This window comes from Rhinolophus ferrumequinum, chromosome X, assembly GCF_004115265.2.
Source record: "Rhinolophus ferrumequinum isolate MPI-CBG mRhiFer1 chromosome X, mRhiFer1_v1.p, whole genome shotgun sequence".
NCBI lineage: Eukaryota > Metazoa > Chordata > Mammalia > Chiroptera > Rhinolophidae > Rhinolophus > Rhinolophus ferrumequinum.
In genome coordinates this window covers 96878921-96895899 of record NC_046284.1, presented here as the reverse complement: position 1 = coordinate 96895899, position 16979 = coordinate 96878921, and the positions used below count along the sequence as shown (strand labels likewise).

General features: G+C 36.2%; 1 protein-coding gene across 1 annotated transcript in view; it reads left to right on the top strand.

The window, feature by feature from the left end:
* CFAP47 (cilia and flagella associated protein 47) overlaps positions 1-16979 on the top strand; it is a 374965-nt gene that overhangs the window by 292995 nt on the left and 64991 nt on the right. The window contains exons 52-54 of the mRNA XM_033099951.1: positions 9003-9178; positions 11608-11715; positions 16080-16188. Coding sequence (XP_032955842.1) covers positions 9003-9178; positions 11608-11715; positions 16080-16188 — 393 coding nt within the window. The remainder of the gene's footprint in view (positions 1-9002; positions 9179-11607; positions 11716-16079; positions 16189-16979) is intronic.

Here is a 16979-nt window from a genome sequence, read left to right as displayed (position 1 = left end):
CCTCACTGCTGATCTCCGGGTGTGTCTCGGCCGCTGCACCCACCCCACCCTAGGCAAGCCAGGAAGGGTGGGGGCTGGAGATGGAGGGGTCTTCACTCTCCCAGCCCAGCCGTGCGTCGCCCTCTTCCCGCAGGCCAGAAAAGGTGGTGGCTGGGGGTGGAGGCGTCTCTTCTCTCCTAGCGCAGCCAAAATCACGCACACTGCCCAGTCTGCCTGGGTCAGGGCTGCCCGTCAGGCTTCCCAAAGCGTGAGCGTTAGATACCACTTCTCGGTTCAGGGGCCGGTTTAAGTCTCTGGAAGGGCGGGGTAAGATTGGAAGAGCGAGGCGGGGGAGGGGCCTAGGTATGGAGACTGCGCCCCCCCGTCCGCCGCAGGGCGCGCCGCCTTCCCGGCTGGAGAAATCAGCCGCGGGACGCAGGGAAAGAGCCGCCTCCGGGTCTCTGCGCTCTCCGCTCTGCCTGGGCTCCTGTGCGCGCCCGGCACAGCGGGGCTGCACCGCGGTTTCCAGTCCCAGTCTCTGGAAGGGCGGGGTAGGATTGGGAGAGCAGGGCAGGGGGGGAGGGGCCCAGGTATGGAGACTGCGCCCCCGAGCCCCCGACCGCCGCAGGGCGCGCCGCCTTCCCGGCGGGAGAAATCAGCCGTGGGAGCAGGGAAAGGGCCTACCCCCGGTCTCTGCGCTCTCCGCTCCGCCTGGGATCCCGCGCCTGCCCGGCTCAGTGGTTTTCGGTTTTCGCCCCCGCCAGCTGAGGCTCCGCTGGGGGCTGGGCTCTCCCGCCGCTGCCGGCCGGGCGCTCCCACGCCGCTTCTCCTCCTCCTCTCCTTGCTCCGTCCAGTTAGCTTACCCCCAAGAATTTCTTAGCTTCAAGCAATCCACGAATCTCTCCACTATATTGTGTGGTGAGCGAAAATTTCCTCGATGGGTTATAGTTCCCGTTTGCAACAAGATCTGGAGGAGAACTCAGAAAGTGCGCCCTGCTGCCGCCATTCCTATGACGTCCTATTTTTGTTTTGTGTGTTCGTTTGTTCTGTTCTTTATATTCTACATACAAACGAGATCACGTGGTATTTGTCTTTCTGTCTGACTTATTTCACTTAGCATAATGTTCTCTAAGTCCATCATGTTGTCACAAATGGTAAGATTTCATTCTTCTTTATGGCCGAGTAATGCTCCTTTGTATAAATGTACTACAATTTCTTTATCCAGTCGTCTATTGATGGACATTCAGGAGTTTCCATAACATTTGGTTATTGTGAATAGCACTGCAGTAAACATAGGGGTATATATATTTTTTTGAATTAGTGTTTTGGATTTCTTTGGTTAAATACCCAGGAGTGGAATTGCTGGGTCATAAGGTAGTTCTATATTTAATTTTTTGAGGAACCTCCATACTGTTTTCCATAGCGGCTACACCAATTTGCATTCCTGCCAACAGTGCACAAAGGTTCCCTTTTCTCCACATCCTCGCCAACACTTGTTGTTTGTTGATTTATTGATGATAGCCATTCTGACAGGTGTGACACGGTATCTCATTGTGGTTTTTATTTGCATTTCTCTGATGATTAGTGAGGTTGATCATCTTTTCATATGTCTGTTGGCCATCTGTATGTCCTCTTTGGAGAAATGTCTATTCAGGTCCTCTTCCCATTTTTTAATGGGTTTGTTTTTGTTGCTGTTGAGTTGTATAAGTTTTTTATGAATTTTGGATATTAACCCCTTACCAGATGTATCATTGGCCAATATCTTCTCCCATTCAGTAGGATGTCTTTTTGTTTTGTTGATGGTTTTCTTTGCTTTGGAAAAATTTTTAGTTTGATGTCCCATTTGTTTATTTTTTCTTTTCTTTCCCTTGCTCGAGGAGATATGTCAGTAAAAATATTACTAAGGGTAATGTCTGAGAGTTTAATGCCTATATTTTCTTCTAGGAGTTTTATGGTTTCAGGTCTTACATTTAAGTCTTTAATCCATTTTGAGTTTATTTTTGTATGTGGCGTAAGAAGGTGATCCAGTTTCATTTTTTTGCATGTATCTGTCCAGTTTTCCCAGCACCATTTATTGAATAGAATGTCTTTACTCCAATGTAAATTCTTGCCACCTTTGTCATAGATTCAATGACTATATAGGCACGGATTTATTTCTGTGTTCTCTGTTCTGTTCCATTGATCTATGTGTTTTGATTACTGTTTTCATTTTAAAATTAAAATTTGCACATACCGTTTTGGGAATGTATTGTTCGCATGAATAATGTACTTTCAAATAGTAGCCCTTGACCATTTTCCATAAAGGGCTTAACCATCCTCATGTAATAAATTCCATTATTATCATTTAATCCTAATTTGATACCATAGTAGGATACCTGTAACTCTTCTTATTTGTATATTACTTTTGATTATTATCAATTCTGCTATTGCTTTTATGTTTTACTGTGAATAGTTAGCATAGTTATTTCATTCATAAAGACTTTGAAATAATTTCCTCTCAAGGTCTACATAGATGAAAATGCAAGTTTTGACCCCCCCATTCAATTAAGTAGTTTTCCATTACAATGCAGGAGCAAAACTTGCCATCATCAACTGCTAGATTGCTCTGTCACTGTACAGAGGTGGACCATACTAATTAAGTGTTCACTTCCAACTGAGGTTGGTAGAGAAGTGCAGTCTTTTTCGGCTAACTCTATCCACATAATAGGCTACCAATAACAGTGAAGTTGTTGCCAACTTACACATTTTCTCACCTTTCTAATAGCAATAGGAGTTTTATGGTAAGAACTTAGGTGCTCTGCAATTCGCGGACATGAAGATTTAGTTGATAGAGATGGAACAGGTTATTTTAAATAATTCCATCAAATAAACCTTTGTGCACTTCCTGAAGAAGATGCTTTCTGAATACTTTCAGAAGGAACGTTAAAACTGTTATCCTCACCTATATATCGTCTCCTAATATTTTTTACTGCATTTGCTGTTTTTGCTAAACTTTTCAGTAATATTGTCCTTAAACCTTAAAGCATCAGATGTGGCAATAGAGCTTTCAAGACAGTAAGCCATCTCTGATTTTCTGTCTGCTTCTCAGCTTTTGTTATGTTCAACCCAATTTCCATATCTTCCCTAGAGATGAATGAATGGTCAGAATCTCTCTAAAATAAGGTTTGCGTAAGAAATATTGGGACCTTCGAGGCACATAAATTTGTTTATTTCTTACAGCAGGTTCCAAAAAGTAGATTATATTCACAATAAACAATAATTGTTTGTGAGTAGTTCATTCTCTGTTGGTATAAAATATTTACGATTTCTCTTGGAAATTTTAACATGTAATATCTGCTGTTCCATTTTGTTTGAACTCAAATATCTCTTGTATGTCATATAGCTTGGCTGTGGGAGTTTAATGCGAGTCATGCACTGTCTTCCCACTACAATAATTCCAGTGTGTAGCAATGAGCAATATTTTCTGGAAACAATACTTAAGTGTGAGAAGAAAACTTTATGTGCTTTAAGTTAGATCAGTCATAGTCTTCATGATATTTGTTCTGTTGTCAATAATAATTGCATGACCATTTCTTTACTTATTTTTTCGTTCTATAATCAGCCTCTAATGGTTGAGACCCAGAAGTCTCTCCACACGCTATAATAGTAAGGGAGGAGCATATTGAAAAACACTGTTAATCCACTTGTTGTCAAATGTAAAACATTAATACAAAATAGCATAGTATGTGAGTTGCCAACGATTTTCAGTAAGTTTTTAGTTTAAAATTGTATCCTCCATAATGTGAAAAACGTATTTTAGATACTCATTTTGTTATGTATTGTCTTCTTTCCTTTATATTTTCATATTCTTTACTTTTCTGGGTGATAGATCATAGGTCATGGGAGTTGTACATGGTACTGCAAGTTTTTCTTCCTCATGAAGTATTAACATAGGAAAAATAAGCATTTTGCTTTGAATGTATCTTGACAAGTTGTGAAAAATTCTTAAATGGGATTTTTACAAAAATATCTCATGGCCTATTTTGTGTTAAATCACAAGATATGTACATTGCTATACCATAGGTAGATATAGATATAGTTAGATCTCTTTTATAGATATTTATATAGAGAAAGAAAGAATCTGTCTTCAACAGCTATGCAGGAAGGTACTTCCTAGGAGTCAGTACCTGCAATTAGATAAATTTTATAGCCCCCCCACACACACATGGTTACATGAACAAGCCTATAGACGCTACAGGAGTTCCTGGCTTTTTCACAACGCCTGGGTGCCTACGGTATCACTGCAGCCTCACCCCCACGTCACCCCCAGTCTGGTATTAGCACCCACCTTGATTGCGCCTCTGCATTCTGTATGGCTCAGGTTGGATGGCAGAGGATTGGAGATGGGGGTGGAAGGCATCATTTCTGTAGGTACGGTGACATGACATGCAGATGGCAGTAGCAGAAGCACGACAATGACGTTTCTAGTTTATAGCTGTGTACCTGGTTCCTCTGAGTTCTGAACTGCTGGCACTGACTTTTCAATTTAGGAAAATTACTGAAACAGATTAGAGTTATCTAATCCAAATTATATGCTTCCTCCAAATTATATGCTACATTTCAAAATAGCCTTTGGAACAGTTTCTTTATTGACTTGGTAATGTTTTCAAATAGAATAAAATTAAAATTGAAGACTTCTTCAATAATATACCATGCTTGTATTAATATTATTGTGTGCTTTGGACCTCAGAAATAATCCTTTTATAATGAACTCATGATTTTCTTCTGGGAGAGGATATGGTGAAAAATACTTCCTGTTAGTGTGTGTTGAATTGTCATTGACTACATTAAACTGTTATGGGCAAAAAGCATATTCTTTATTTATTTCAGTGTAAATACTCAGTGAATTAAATTGTTCCTGCTCGGAAAATGTGTGAATTGGTAACCAAATGGTAACTTAACCCACTGTGTTTGTCCCTTCTGAGGCTGCCATCCTTACTCAATAACCTTCATGAAAGAGGGTAGCCTGGGTTTACTTGAGATTTTTAAACACCTCTTGAGTCAGATTTTCACATGGTTGCTGTATTAGTTAGTTTAAAGTTTTGATTATCCAGAATATCAGATATTAATAATTAGATTTATATATAAAGCCTCTTATAAATTGCATAATTTATTATTTAATGAATATTTATTGTCTCTGGTATGCCCAGCACTATTCCAGATGCTGAAGAACAATGATGAGCAATACAAACAAGGCCCCTAATTTGCACAGAGCTAACATTCTAGTGGAGTTAGAAAACAAAAATAAAATTGAAATAGGACAGATCATGGGAAGTTTTTCTGTTGTCTTAGATTTTCAAATAAAGACACAAACCTGGGAACCATAGATAATTCTATCCCCATGTTATGAAAGGCATTGTTATGCTATTTATTGAGGACTCACTAAATGTGTTAGGGTATTTCTAGATGATACAACCAACTCCAGGATTTCAATGGCTTAACGCCGTAAAAGTTTTTAATAATTGTAACAGTCTGGTGCATTTGTTTCTGGTTGGTGGCTGGCATCCTTCATGTTATGATCCAGGGAGCCAAACTCCTCCCATATTATATGGTTTCATCATCCTCCATATAGGAGGAGAAAGAGAAAAGAGAAGAGAATTTCCACTAGTGTCTTAGTCATCTATAGTCATCTATACAGGTGGCACACATCACTTCCACAGAAATTAACCGAAATTCAACTGACTTTGTATTTCCTGATGACTAAGAATTATTTATCATAAAATGGAATTGGGATGGTGGGATACCTTAGACGAGACTATTAACCATTTTTTCAGATGACTTCTTCATATTTTTGTATGTTATTTGCTCAAAATAGTTATGCATTTCTGGATAATACCGATAACACAAAGGAGGTGTTCCGAGAATAAGCTTACAAATTTTGCTCATGTCATAAAATGATAAATGACAAAAAGTTTTCTCTTTAACTTGCCAAATGCGTCAAGTACTTAAAGAAATATCTAATTTTTATAGCCTTAAGAAATATAGATAGTTAAATAATCCTGTCCAAAATAATTTTGACAATATTTTGGCAGATGGATATTTACTAGAAGTTATCCATATAATGCCGTATTTTAAAGGTGTCATTTAGGGACTTTTATCTATTTAAATTGGAAGAAAATAATATTCAAACCATGATGAAAGTTAGAAATTATTTTCATAATATTAAAGTTAAATTTGGCATATATTTTACTACACTAGAAATACAGCATAATTCATTGACAACTTGAAATTTTTTACTCTAATGAAACGTTCGTTCTTATTGGGTCTGTTGCTGATTTTGAGACTTCAAAGAATTAAATCGCAGACATTCTCTAGAGTTTGTAGTGCTACTCTTAGTGTCAGTAGCTCTAAGCTGTTGATGATTGCTGTCTAGAAGGCTGCTCTGTGAAGGATTTTGAGGCGGCATCCAGATCTCCCGATCTACTGGACAAGAGTGAAATGATCAGGTAGTGATATTTACCATGGATGTGTCAAAGAGGTGCTGTGACACAACTGCCTCTTGGCTGCCATCCCCATTTCCTTCTCCTGAGATTCGGCCAACTGTAGAATGTCCTAAGATGCTTATTACACTAGGGCATGCTTCGGTGACATGGTTCATAGTAGGAACAGTAGATTGAAGGTGGTTTTGTCTTATTTTCTGTTCAAAGTTATGTGTGATAAGACACAAAGCAATTCGATATTCTAGCACTTTATTTCTCTTTAGACCAGAGTTTTTCACTGTACAGTTCTCAAAATGTGAGGGTCAAAATGAGAATTGTTTACATTTTTAAAGAAATAGAATAGAATGAACAAATAGAAGGTATCAGTATCACATAAGGTAAGAGCAGGGACTGTTTTGGGAAGCCTTTTTTTTCTCTTCCGTGGTGTGTGTATATGGGCTAGATCATGATGCAACATGATTCGTCTGGGTTGTCGTTAAAACATTTTGAAAATGTTTAACGCCGATGTTAGCATTCTTACTTCTGTGAAGAAGCTATAGCATTGTCTTAAACTGACACTCACCTTCTCTGGCAAATACATGAGTAATAGACCAGGACAAATGTCTAGTCCAAAATGTCTCATGCCAATTTTCTGTCTAAAGACCTGGGAAACATTTCTAGGCCAATATGTGGTTGTTGGTACTTGTTATTCTGGCACATTCCTTTGGTTTAGTTGTTGATTTGTTTGTCCCTTAAAAAGTTCTTAGGAGGCCAAGTTCTGTACCAGTCTTATAACATGTGTCAGGTTGCCTAGGAAATAGTAAACTCTGTGACATAATAGCATTGTTGGGATTTTCTGCAGTTACATTTTTATTTTTGCTTCTTTATAATTGCGAGCATTGGATATTTTACTGCAGGAATTTAAATGCCCATTTATTTTTGGAATCCACAATTCTAGTATCGCCTGAAACTATTGTCGATGGCCATTCTCCATTGCGTTTATAATAAAATCTGATTTACAATAAATGATATCTACTCCAGTTATAAACTTGTATATATTCTTGATTTCCATTTTTCCTTGCCAGGTGTTGTTCACCACACTAAATGCTATTTACATTCCCCTAAAGTGTAATGTTTATCCACTCATTTATTTATATAGAAGTAATGAAGCAAATGTTTGCTACATGGACGAAGCTACAATGTCTGTGTTGAAGATAGGTTTTGTGAATAACTCTCTCCCCATCACCAACTCTCCCCACCAGCTGAGTATCAAGGTTTTTGTTTGTTTGTTTCTTTGTTTGGGTTTTTTTTTTTTTTGCCACTCCTGTAATGTGATTTGATAAATTTCAAAACAGCTCCATGTCCTAAAGTACATCCATTACCCGTCATTAAATTATGACTGAAATGTGCAACATTCTCTTTTTTCATTGGCTCAAGGCATTATAGACAACTGGTCTTTTTAAGCTTGAGATACATCCTATCTATCATTCACCTTTAACACATTTGCTTCAGTTGATGGCTTTTATGTGAGTGGAAATCATGGCTGTCATAGAATGAAATATAAGTTATTAGCCAGGACGGGTCAAAATGAGGATCAGGACATATCTTGGAACTTGAAGAGTGCCTTCCAGGGCTCAGTGTGTAGCCAGCGGTGCAGGACGGGAGAAACCAGAAGAGAGAGAAGGAATCTAAACAGGAAGGTAGTTGTATCATTAGTATAATTTGACTTCTTAGTTCAGACTGTCCTTACTACTTGATGCCAGTGTACAGAGCTACTTAATACCCTGTTTTCCCGAAAAGAAGATCTAGCCAGACAATCAGCTCTAATGCGTCTTTTGGAGCAAAAATTAATATAAGACCCGGTATTATATTATATTAATTACATTATACCCGGTATTATATTGTATTATATTATATTATATTATATTATATTATATTATATTATATTATATTATATTATATGTGGTCTTATAGTTTATAAGACCGGGTCTTATATTAATTTTTCCTCCAAAAGATGCATTAGAGCTGATGGTCCAGCTAGGTCTTATTTTCGGGGAAACAGGGTATATGTCCTCTGGGTCAGCAGCAGCAGCCACAGTGTTTTCGAAGTCGAAGTCTTCAGGCTCCATCCAAGATCTACTGAGTCAGAATCTTTGGGGCAGGGTGCCAATACTCTGTGCTTATAACCTCTATAGGTGATTCTTGTGCATGCTGAAGTTTGAGTACTACTGCTAGAGGAAAACATTGATAAACAGACCACATATTAATAATAGTACTGAGGAAAAATATATTTTAAATATAATTTCACTGAGTCCTTAGTATTTAACTAGATAGATCTCTTAGAATATTTGTTGTTGAAAAAATAACAATAATGTTACCATTTACCAAGACTAATCAAGGAAAACAAAAGATTAAAAATCAGTGAGATATGTTGAATAGTGGACCGAGGACACAAAACAAATGGCCTTAGGTTTATTGTATAAAAGTGTTTTTTGTATTGGCTTTGTTGGAACAATGACTCTACGCTGATACTAAGAGCTGGTTATATTTGTTCTGGAATTCTAGGAGAGCATTTGCTTTGAAATACCTCTCTGTAATGAAAAAGAAGAAAGTGTTTCCTTAGAAGTGCAGTTAACAAATCCTGCCCTTAGTGGACTCAAAGAATTTGTACTGCGTCCAAAAGAATGTATCAGCTATGCTGTATGTTATTCTCCAGCGACTACAGGCTGTAGAGATGAAAGGTATGGTTTCAATATGGCATTATATTTTATTGTTAATCTTTTGAAATGAAGCTTTTAAAATGATTATTTATTTGCATGCTATAATCATTCAAATTATACTTGCTCATAGTTTTAGCTTTATTTAATACCATTCATTTGTAAAATGTACTCATTTAGAGTTAGTATTATTTTCTCCAATGCAAAAATATTATTTATTGGAATTTCAAATTAAGTAATTCCTAAATTGTTCTTTATATACTCTCTTTCATTTCACTTTTCACTAATCAAGTTTTTCTAGGTGCAAATAATTGAATCAAGTGAAAATGTTTACACAAGGATTAGGGGTTAAACTTCCAATTTTCTTGATGAAATTAGTTTATATTTTATATTCTCAATTAAACACAAATTATCCCCTTGGAGGACATACAAAATATTAAAGATATACTATGCTCAATATATACACAGATGCTCCTCAACTTACAATGGGGTTACGTCCCAACGCACCCATTGTAAATTGAAGACATTGTTAAGTCAGAAATGCATTTTATACATCTAACCTACCGAATATCATACCTTAGCCTAGCCTACATTGAATGTACTCAGAACACTTACATTAGCCTACAGTTGGGCAAAATCATCTAATACAATGAATATACTGTAGAGTATCAGTTGTAGGCCAGAAAAAGTCAAAATTCAGAATTTGAATTACAGTTTTTACTGAATGCATACTGCTTTTGCACTACTGAGAAGCTGAAAAATGGTAAGCTGAACCATTGTAAGTCAAACCATCATAAGTCCGGGACCGTCTGTGTATACACACACACACATACACATCACAAGCATACACACGTATTAGCAATGCAAGGACAAGTGTCTTTATAGCATGATAATTATGAAAAGCTTTCTTAGTACTGTGTATTATTCAGATGCATGCACACACAAATACATAGCCTCTGTGTTCATGATTAAATCAATTAATTTATAGTAAAATAATCAACTTTATTTGTTTCTAAAGTTATAGCACGTTTTTTTGTTTTTTGTTTTTTGTTTTTTGTTTTTTTTTTAATTTATTGGGATGACAATTGTTAGTAAAATTGCATAGATTTCAGGTGTGCAATTCTGTATCACATCATCTATATATCACATTGTGTGTTCACCACCCGGAGTCAGCTCCCCTTCCATCACCATACATTTGATCCCCCTCACCCTCATCCCCCACCCCCCAACCCCCTTACCCTCTGGTAACCACCAAATTACGTTCCCCAGATTAATTTTCAAACCCTTGGCCATCCTGTGGTCACCAACTCCCCTCCCATCCCCTCCCCCCCCCCCCTCCCCCCCACCCCTCCCGCCCATCTAGCAACCCTCAGTTTTTCCTCTTTGTCTCCAAAACTGTTTCTGATTAGTTCATTCACTTATTCTTTTCTTTAGAATCCTCAAATAAGTGAGATCATATAGCACGTTTACTTATTATAGTTTTAAAGACTAAATTTAGTATTGCATCCCATTATTCCATGAAAATGCCTTTTGCTACTTTATATGCTTTTTCAGAGTTAGGGTAATTTTTATTTTAATGGGTGATGAATAAATGAATGTATTTGTGAAATTTTAAAGGAGAAAAAATTTGATAATGTGAAGCATGAAACTAAGAACATAACATTATAAAAGAAACTATTTTGATAGATTACCATGATAAATATGGGCTAGTCTCCTCTCCCCAGTGTGACTACGGAGGTTTTGTGAACACAGATTGAATCTTGAATTTTCTTTATCAGCGTACATTAAAAGACACAATTTTGGGTAATACCTACTGACTGCTTACTCTGTTATCATCACTGGGGCATGGACATAAAAACACACATAAAATTCTCACAGTTCCCCTGAGAGGAGTGAAGATTGCTCCCATTTTATAAATGATGAAATTGAAGCTCAAAAAGTTAGGTGACTTGTTCATGTCTGCACTAATGAAAGATGACAGAGCCGGGATACCAGCCCAGTTATACTTTTAGACTGCCACATGCTCTCTCTCTGTCTCCCCCATAAATGAGCACATGCTCATTATAAAGGAACCTCTCCAGAGCTGCGTGTCACTTGATAGCCTTCACACGAAAATATACATGTGTTCAATTCAACAAACAAATTTGATTAAATCACAGTTTGAAAGCAGGATTTTTCTTGTTATAGCTCCTGCAAGATATTTGAATTATGTTTAAATGTTTTTCATTGATTTGACAGACATTTATTACGCAGGTGTTAATGATGGCACTGTTTTTCTTGAATAATCAAGTGATTGTCTCACCAAAAATGAAAAAAATAAAAATGTATCTACAATGAGAGTAGAATGTGTTGCAGAGCAGTTGTCAAATACTGTGTTTGGGGTTTCTGTTTTCTGCTAAATTTATTATGCAAACTAAAATGACTGATAAGATTTTGTATATTTTCTCCACCAGCATTGTTTTTCAACCTGATAAGGCTCTAGAGTTCTGGTATTTACTGAAATTTACTGTTGAGTTGCCAAAACCAACCACAATACCAGAAATAAAATGTGATCTTGGCAAGTAAGTTTTATTTAACACATAAAATTATTTCATGGAAGAAAAAGAGTTTATATAAAAGAGTATTGTTAAATTCATTTAATATCTTTAATAAGAAATGAGTATGTTTTTAATTGATTTTCTTTTCTGGGAAAGGTTTGATATTTAAACTACCCCGTGGAAAACATATGGAAGAAAAACAAGTCAGGACTTAGAAAGGAAATGCTTTTACTCAAACTGATTATTGCAAAGGAGGGAAAGGGACTGTAGAAATAGTTGGAGAGGGACTAGTGCAGTGGGGACAATATTAGGATCTCAGAAATCTGCAAGTGTCACAAAGCCAAATAGAAATAGTTTCTTCTTTTATAGGGTAAAGGATGGGGAAGCAGAGAGAGGTCAGCAGAATCGTTGGAGGGAAAGCTAGTCAAGGAAGGGAAAATGGCCTGTGGGAACTGATAGGAAAATCATCTCACTGGGGTAAGCTGATTCCCAGGAAAAGCTGAGAAACGAGGCATGTTCCACCTTTTTGTGTGTGCTTGCTCAGGCTTGGGAACAAGCATAGTTCAGAGACTTGTAGGAAAGAGAGAAGGCTGACTAAAGTTTGGTCAAGGCAAAGCAGAGGGTAAGCAGAATGGTGGTCAACTGAGAATACTTGGTCCCTTGGTTAATATCATATTCCCTTGAGATATGACCGTTTATATTTAGGTGGCTGAGTTCCTATTACTTGTCTGGCGTCAAATCACAGTTTCTGCTAGTTTGGCAAATCAGTGCCTTTTCATTAATTTCTCATCCTTAGCACACCAGAAGAATGTTGAATTCTCCTAGTACCAGATCTCCAGCTAAAACATCACTACAAGTGATTTATTGAGGAAGTAATGCCTATAGGAAAAATCAGTAAGAGAATAGGGGAAGCCAGATAAGAAAAGGGAAGATGCTAAGCAAGGGTGTGATTGCAGGCACAATCCCATACTTTATCTGATCTTGCAGAAAGCCCTAGAGTGTAAGTTACATCTCAGAGTTTGTCTTGTCTGGATGCCAAGATGCTGGGTTTTTGAACACCCATACTAGTCACTAGAAGCTTCCTTGGAATGAGCTATAAACTCCCAGACACATCTGCTGTAAAGGGTGAAGAGGCTCCAGGACCCAGGAGAAATCGTCTGAAGGTCTTAGATGGAAGACCAACAGCAAGCATGTAGCAGTTGGGGGATGGGGGCAGAGAGCTGGTAAAAATCTTCTGGGGGAGCTGGATGAGGCATCAGCAGTATCTACTATATGTTATTTACAATTTAATTTCTAGTTTTATGTATTTTTTCTTGTTTTAAAAATATATTAATACATATTAATACATGAAAACTATATATGTGTGTAAACAATTAGTAATAAGTGTAAAGACAATTTTGTGAAAACATTTGGTTCAACTGATTTTACAATCATGGTTTTTATCATTCCACTAAAAAGCACTAGCCTTTTTCTTTTTAAGTTCTCGTTGTGCACATATTTTCTAAATTTAATTTATTTTTATCTAAGTCATACTGGGTGTAAGGAGAAGTCATATAATATTAAAACATGTTTGATAATAATTGTTATTTTAACCAGATCTTGTCCTGGATCCTTATGGTCTTTGAAGTTTACACAGTACTTCATTGTGCCTGGTGTCCTTAAAATTCCTGATATATATATCGGTGTGGCTCTATTTTCATACATTTTTCCAGGGAGTCGGGGTTCTCTTTCTATGTGGAAACACATGACATTTTGTTTCTGGAAATCTCGAATTATGCTATCTATTTTCTTTCATTTCTCTTCTTACAACACCTCTGTTTTGGATTTAAAACTTAGTGGCCGACATTTTCATTTTCTTACCTTGTTTTGCCCTTTTCCCTGACATTTGTCTTTTTGCATTCAGACAGATTTACTCAATTTTATCTTCCAATCTGTTTGTTGAATTTTCTTGTCAGCTATCAACATGTTTTTTGGATTTTTCCTTTGTTTTTCTAAAATACAACATTCTTTTCTCATCTCATGTTTGTAATATTTTCTCTCATATCCCTTAAAACATGGATGGTCATTTTAAGAGGCCCTGGTCTTTGTCTTTATGTGTATGGTTTTGGTTTTGTTCTTTCCTATTATAAACTTTCTCTGATGCTTGTTTTACTCATATTTACATGTGAAGCTCTAAAATGATAGTTGGTCCTTATTGACCTGACCTCTGTTCATGTTGTTCTATGTGCCATGCTTTATTATATTTATTTATTTTCTGTAAAAATAATTTCCTTTTTATTGTTTATTGACTTTGGTTGTTTTTCTCTAGGTTTGGTATGTTATGAAAAACATTGTTTATAACGTTGTATATGCTTTTGTTGCATATCTGTGCTCATTTCTACTGTGTATAAACATAGGAATATAATATTGTTTAAATTTAGTGGATAACGACAGAGTTTGAAATTGGTTTTACCTCTTTACACTTCCACCAGCCATATATGAATTGTAGTTGCTTTACATCCTCAAAAACGTCGGTATTGTAAGACTAATTTTAGCCTTTGTGGTGTGTGTGAAGTCCTCAACGTACTTTTAATTTATGTATTTTCCTTATGACTAATTTGGTTGACTCCCTTCTCATATGTTTATAGATCATTTTGATCTAGTCTTTTATGAAGTGCCTGTTCATGTTCCTTGACTATTTTTCTATTAGTTTGCCTGTATTTTCCTTTATAATTTACAGGTCTTTATATATTTTGGATACAAACCTTCGTGGGTTGCAAATGCCTTTTCTTAAACTGTGAATTTCCTTTTCAATCTCTTAATGGAGTCTTTGAATGAAATTAAATTCTTAATTTTAATGTAGTTTAATTTATCGAATTCTTCCATACTCCAAGGTCATTAAAAACTTCTATGTTATTTTTAAGACAATATGTTATCTGTACCTCACATATTTCGATCTACAGTCTGTCTGGAATTGACATCTGTATGTGATGTGAGAGAAACATCAGTTAGGAAGTCATTATACTAATTCAGCACCAAGGTGATGGCACCTTGGACCTGAGTGTTGACAGTGAGTGTGGTGAGAAGTGATTAATTTATGTTGTATTTTTGAAAGTAGAGCTAATGAGCTTTGCTGATAATGATATTTGAGGTGTAAGGAAAACATACCATATTTTCTTCATCTACTCATCCACTGATGAACATTTAGGTTGTTCCCATATCTTGGCTATTGTAGGTATCTCTTTGATTTCATTGCCTTTGGTTGTATATCCAGAAGTGGGATTGTTGGATCATATGGTAGTTCTATTTTAATTTTTTGACGAACTTCCATACTGTTTTTCATAGTGTCTGTAACCATTTACATTCCTATTAACAGTGTGCCACTGTTCCCTTTTCTCCACATCTTCACCAACACATTATCTTACTTTATTAAAAAAAAAATGGTTGCCATCCTAACAGGTATGAGGTGATATCTCAGTGTGATTTTGATTTGCCTTACTACAGGATGACAATTTTGATGCTGTATATCAAAAGGCATTAGAAAGTACGGTGGATTGAGAATTATGAAACCTTTTGATTATTCTTTGCTTTGAGCATAAATACCAACCACATTTTTAGGGGGGTTATTTACTCATCATCAGTTTGGATCTTCTCAGTGTAATGGACAGAACTTTGTGAATTGATTGTTCTTTGTTATTATTTCTAGGCTGTGTTATCTTTTTTGTCTGATTTAGCAGTTATAAAATAATGGATAAACATTGCTCCTAAAACTGGAATATATTCCAGTACTCAATGTGTAATACCATTTGGTGTCAAAAGGAGAGAATCGGGGATTACCCAATTTAGCAAAATGTCATTAGTTCATACATGATTATTCTTGTTTCGAAACTCACACAAGTCATTCTATTAGTTTCTTAGGCCTACCATAACAAGTACTATAAGCTAGGTGGCTTAAAACAGCATAAATGTATTGTCTCACAGTTCTGGAGGCTAGAAGTTTGAAATCAAGATTTCAGCAGGACCATGCTTCCTCTGAAACCAATAAGGGAGAATCCTTCCTGGCCTCTTCTGGCTTCTGGTGCTTGCCAGCAATCCTTGTTGTTCCTTGCCTTCTGGATGCATCACTCCAATCTCCACCTCTATTGTCATATGGCCATTTTCTTGTTTGTCTTCATATTGTCTTTTTATAAGGACAGCAGTCATATTGGATAAGGGCCACCCTACTGCAGTATGACCACATTTTAACTAATAACTGCAATAGCTGTATTTCCAAATGACGTCACACTCTGAGGAAGTTGGAGTTAGGACTTCAATATATCTTTTTGGGGGGATGCAAGTCAACCTAAAACAATCATCAAGCTTATAAAATTATCATTGAACAAGTTTACTAGCTTTGTTTTCCCTTCCAGGTATCTCACTCAGAAGATTTCTTTAGTTAATACTACACATGAAACCTTAGAATTGGAAGTAACAAACAATAATCCTGACAATTTTGTCCTGGATACCAACCAGTCACCAGTAAGTATACTCAGAAAGCCAAGTAACCTGTCACTACTAGAACAATTTTCAATGCTGATTTTGGGTAGAATGTTAGCATTTGAATTATTAATAAGGTTTCGAATGTCTAAAATTTAAAAACAGAATTTATAATATACTCGTATATATATGTATGTCCCCAATTTTAATTTATCAAAAAACCAATATCACGTTCATATAAATTTTTGAAATTATATATGCTAGATTTATGCTCTTATTGAATTCTAAATAAACTGGTTGTGCTTTATTACTTGGCACTATATTTTCCATAAATTAAATGGAATGTGATGTTCAGAATATAGTTTACAAATAACTGAAATTCCTCATTAGGCAGTGGTGTCTTCATATCCTTTACATCACTACTTTTACGGAAGAATGTAAATGGTGGTCCAAGGGAAAACTAATTCAATATGTTCCAGATGCCACCTTACATTACATAATGAAGAATATGGACTCTGCTTTCACATTTCCAACCATGTCTTTCTAATCCATTCATTCTTTTATACATTTATCAAATATTCTTAAGTATGAAATAGGCAACTAACTTCAATATTACAAAATGACTCAAAAATAAATTTATAGGTAACAAACATACATTATATATTGTAGAACAAATTAGGAGCACACAATGTTAATGATAATAAATGGAAAGATGTATGTGTATATAATTTTACTCTTGTTTTTGTTGCATTGTACTCATGTTTACGTAAGGATTTTAAAATAATTGTTACCTATAAATGCTTCAATAAGTAAGCATAGATTGATTATCAAGG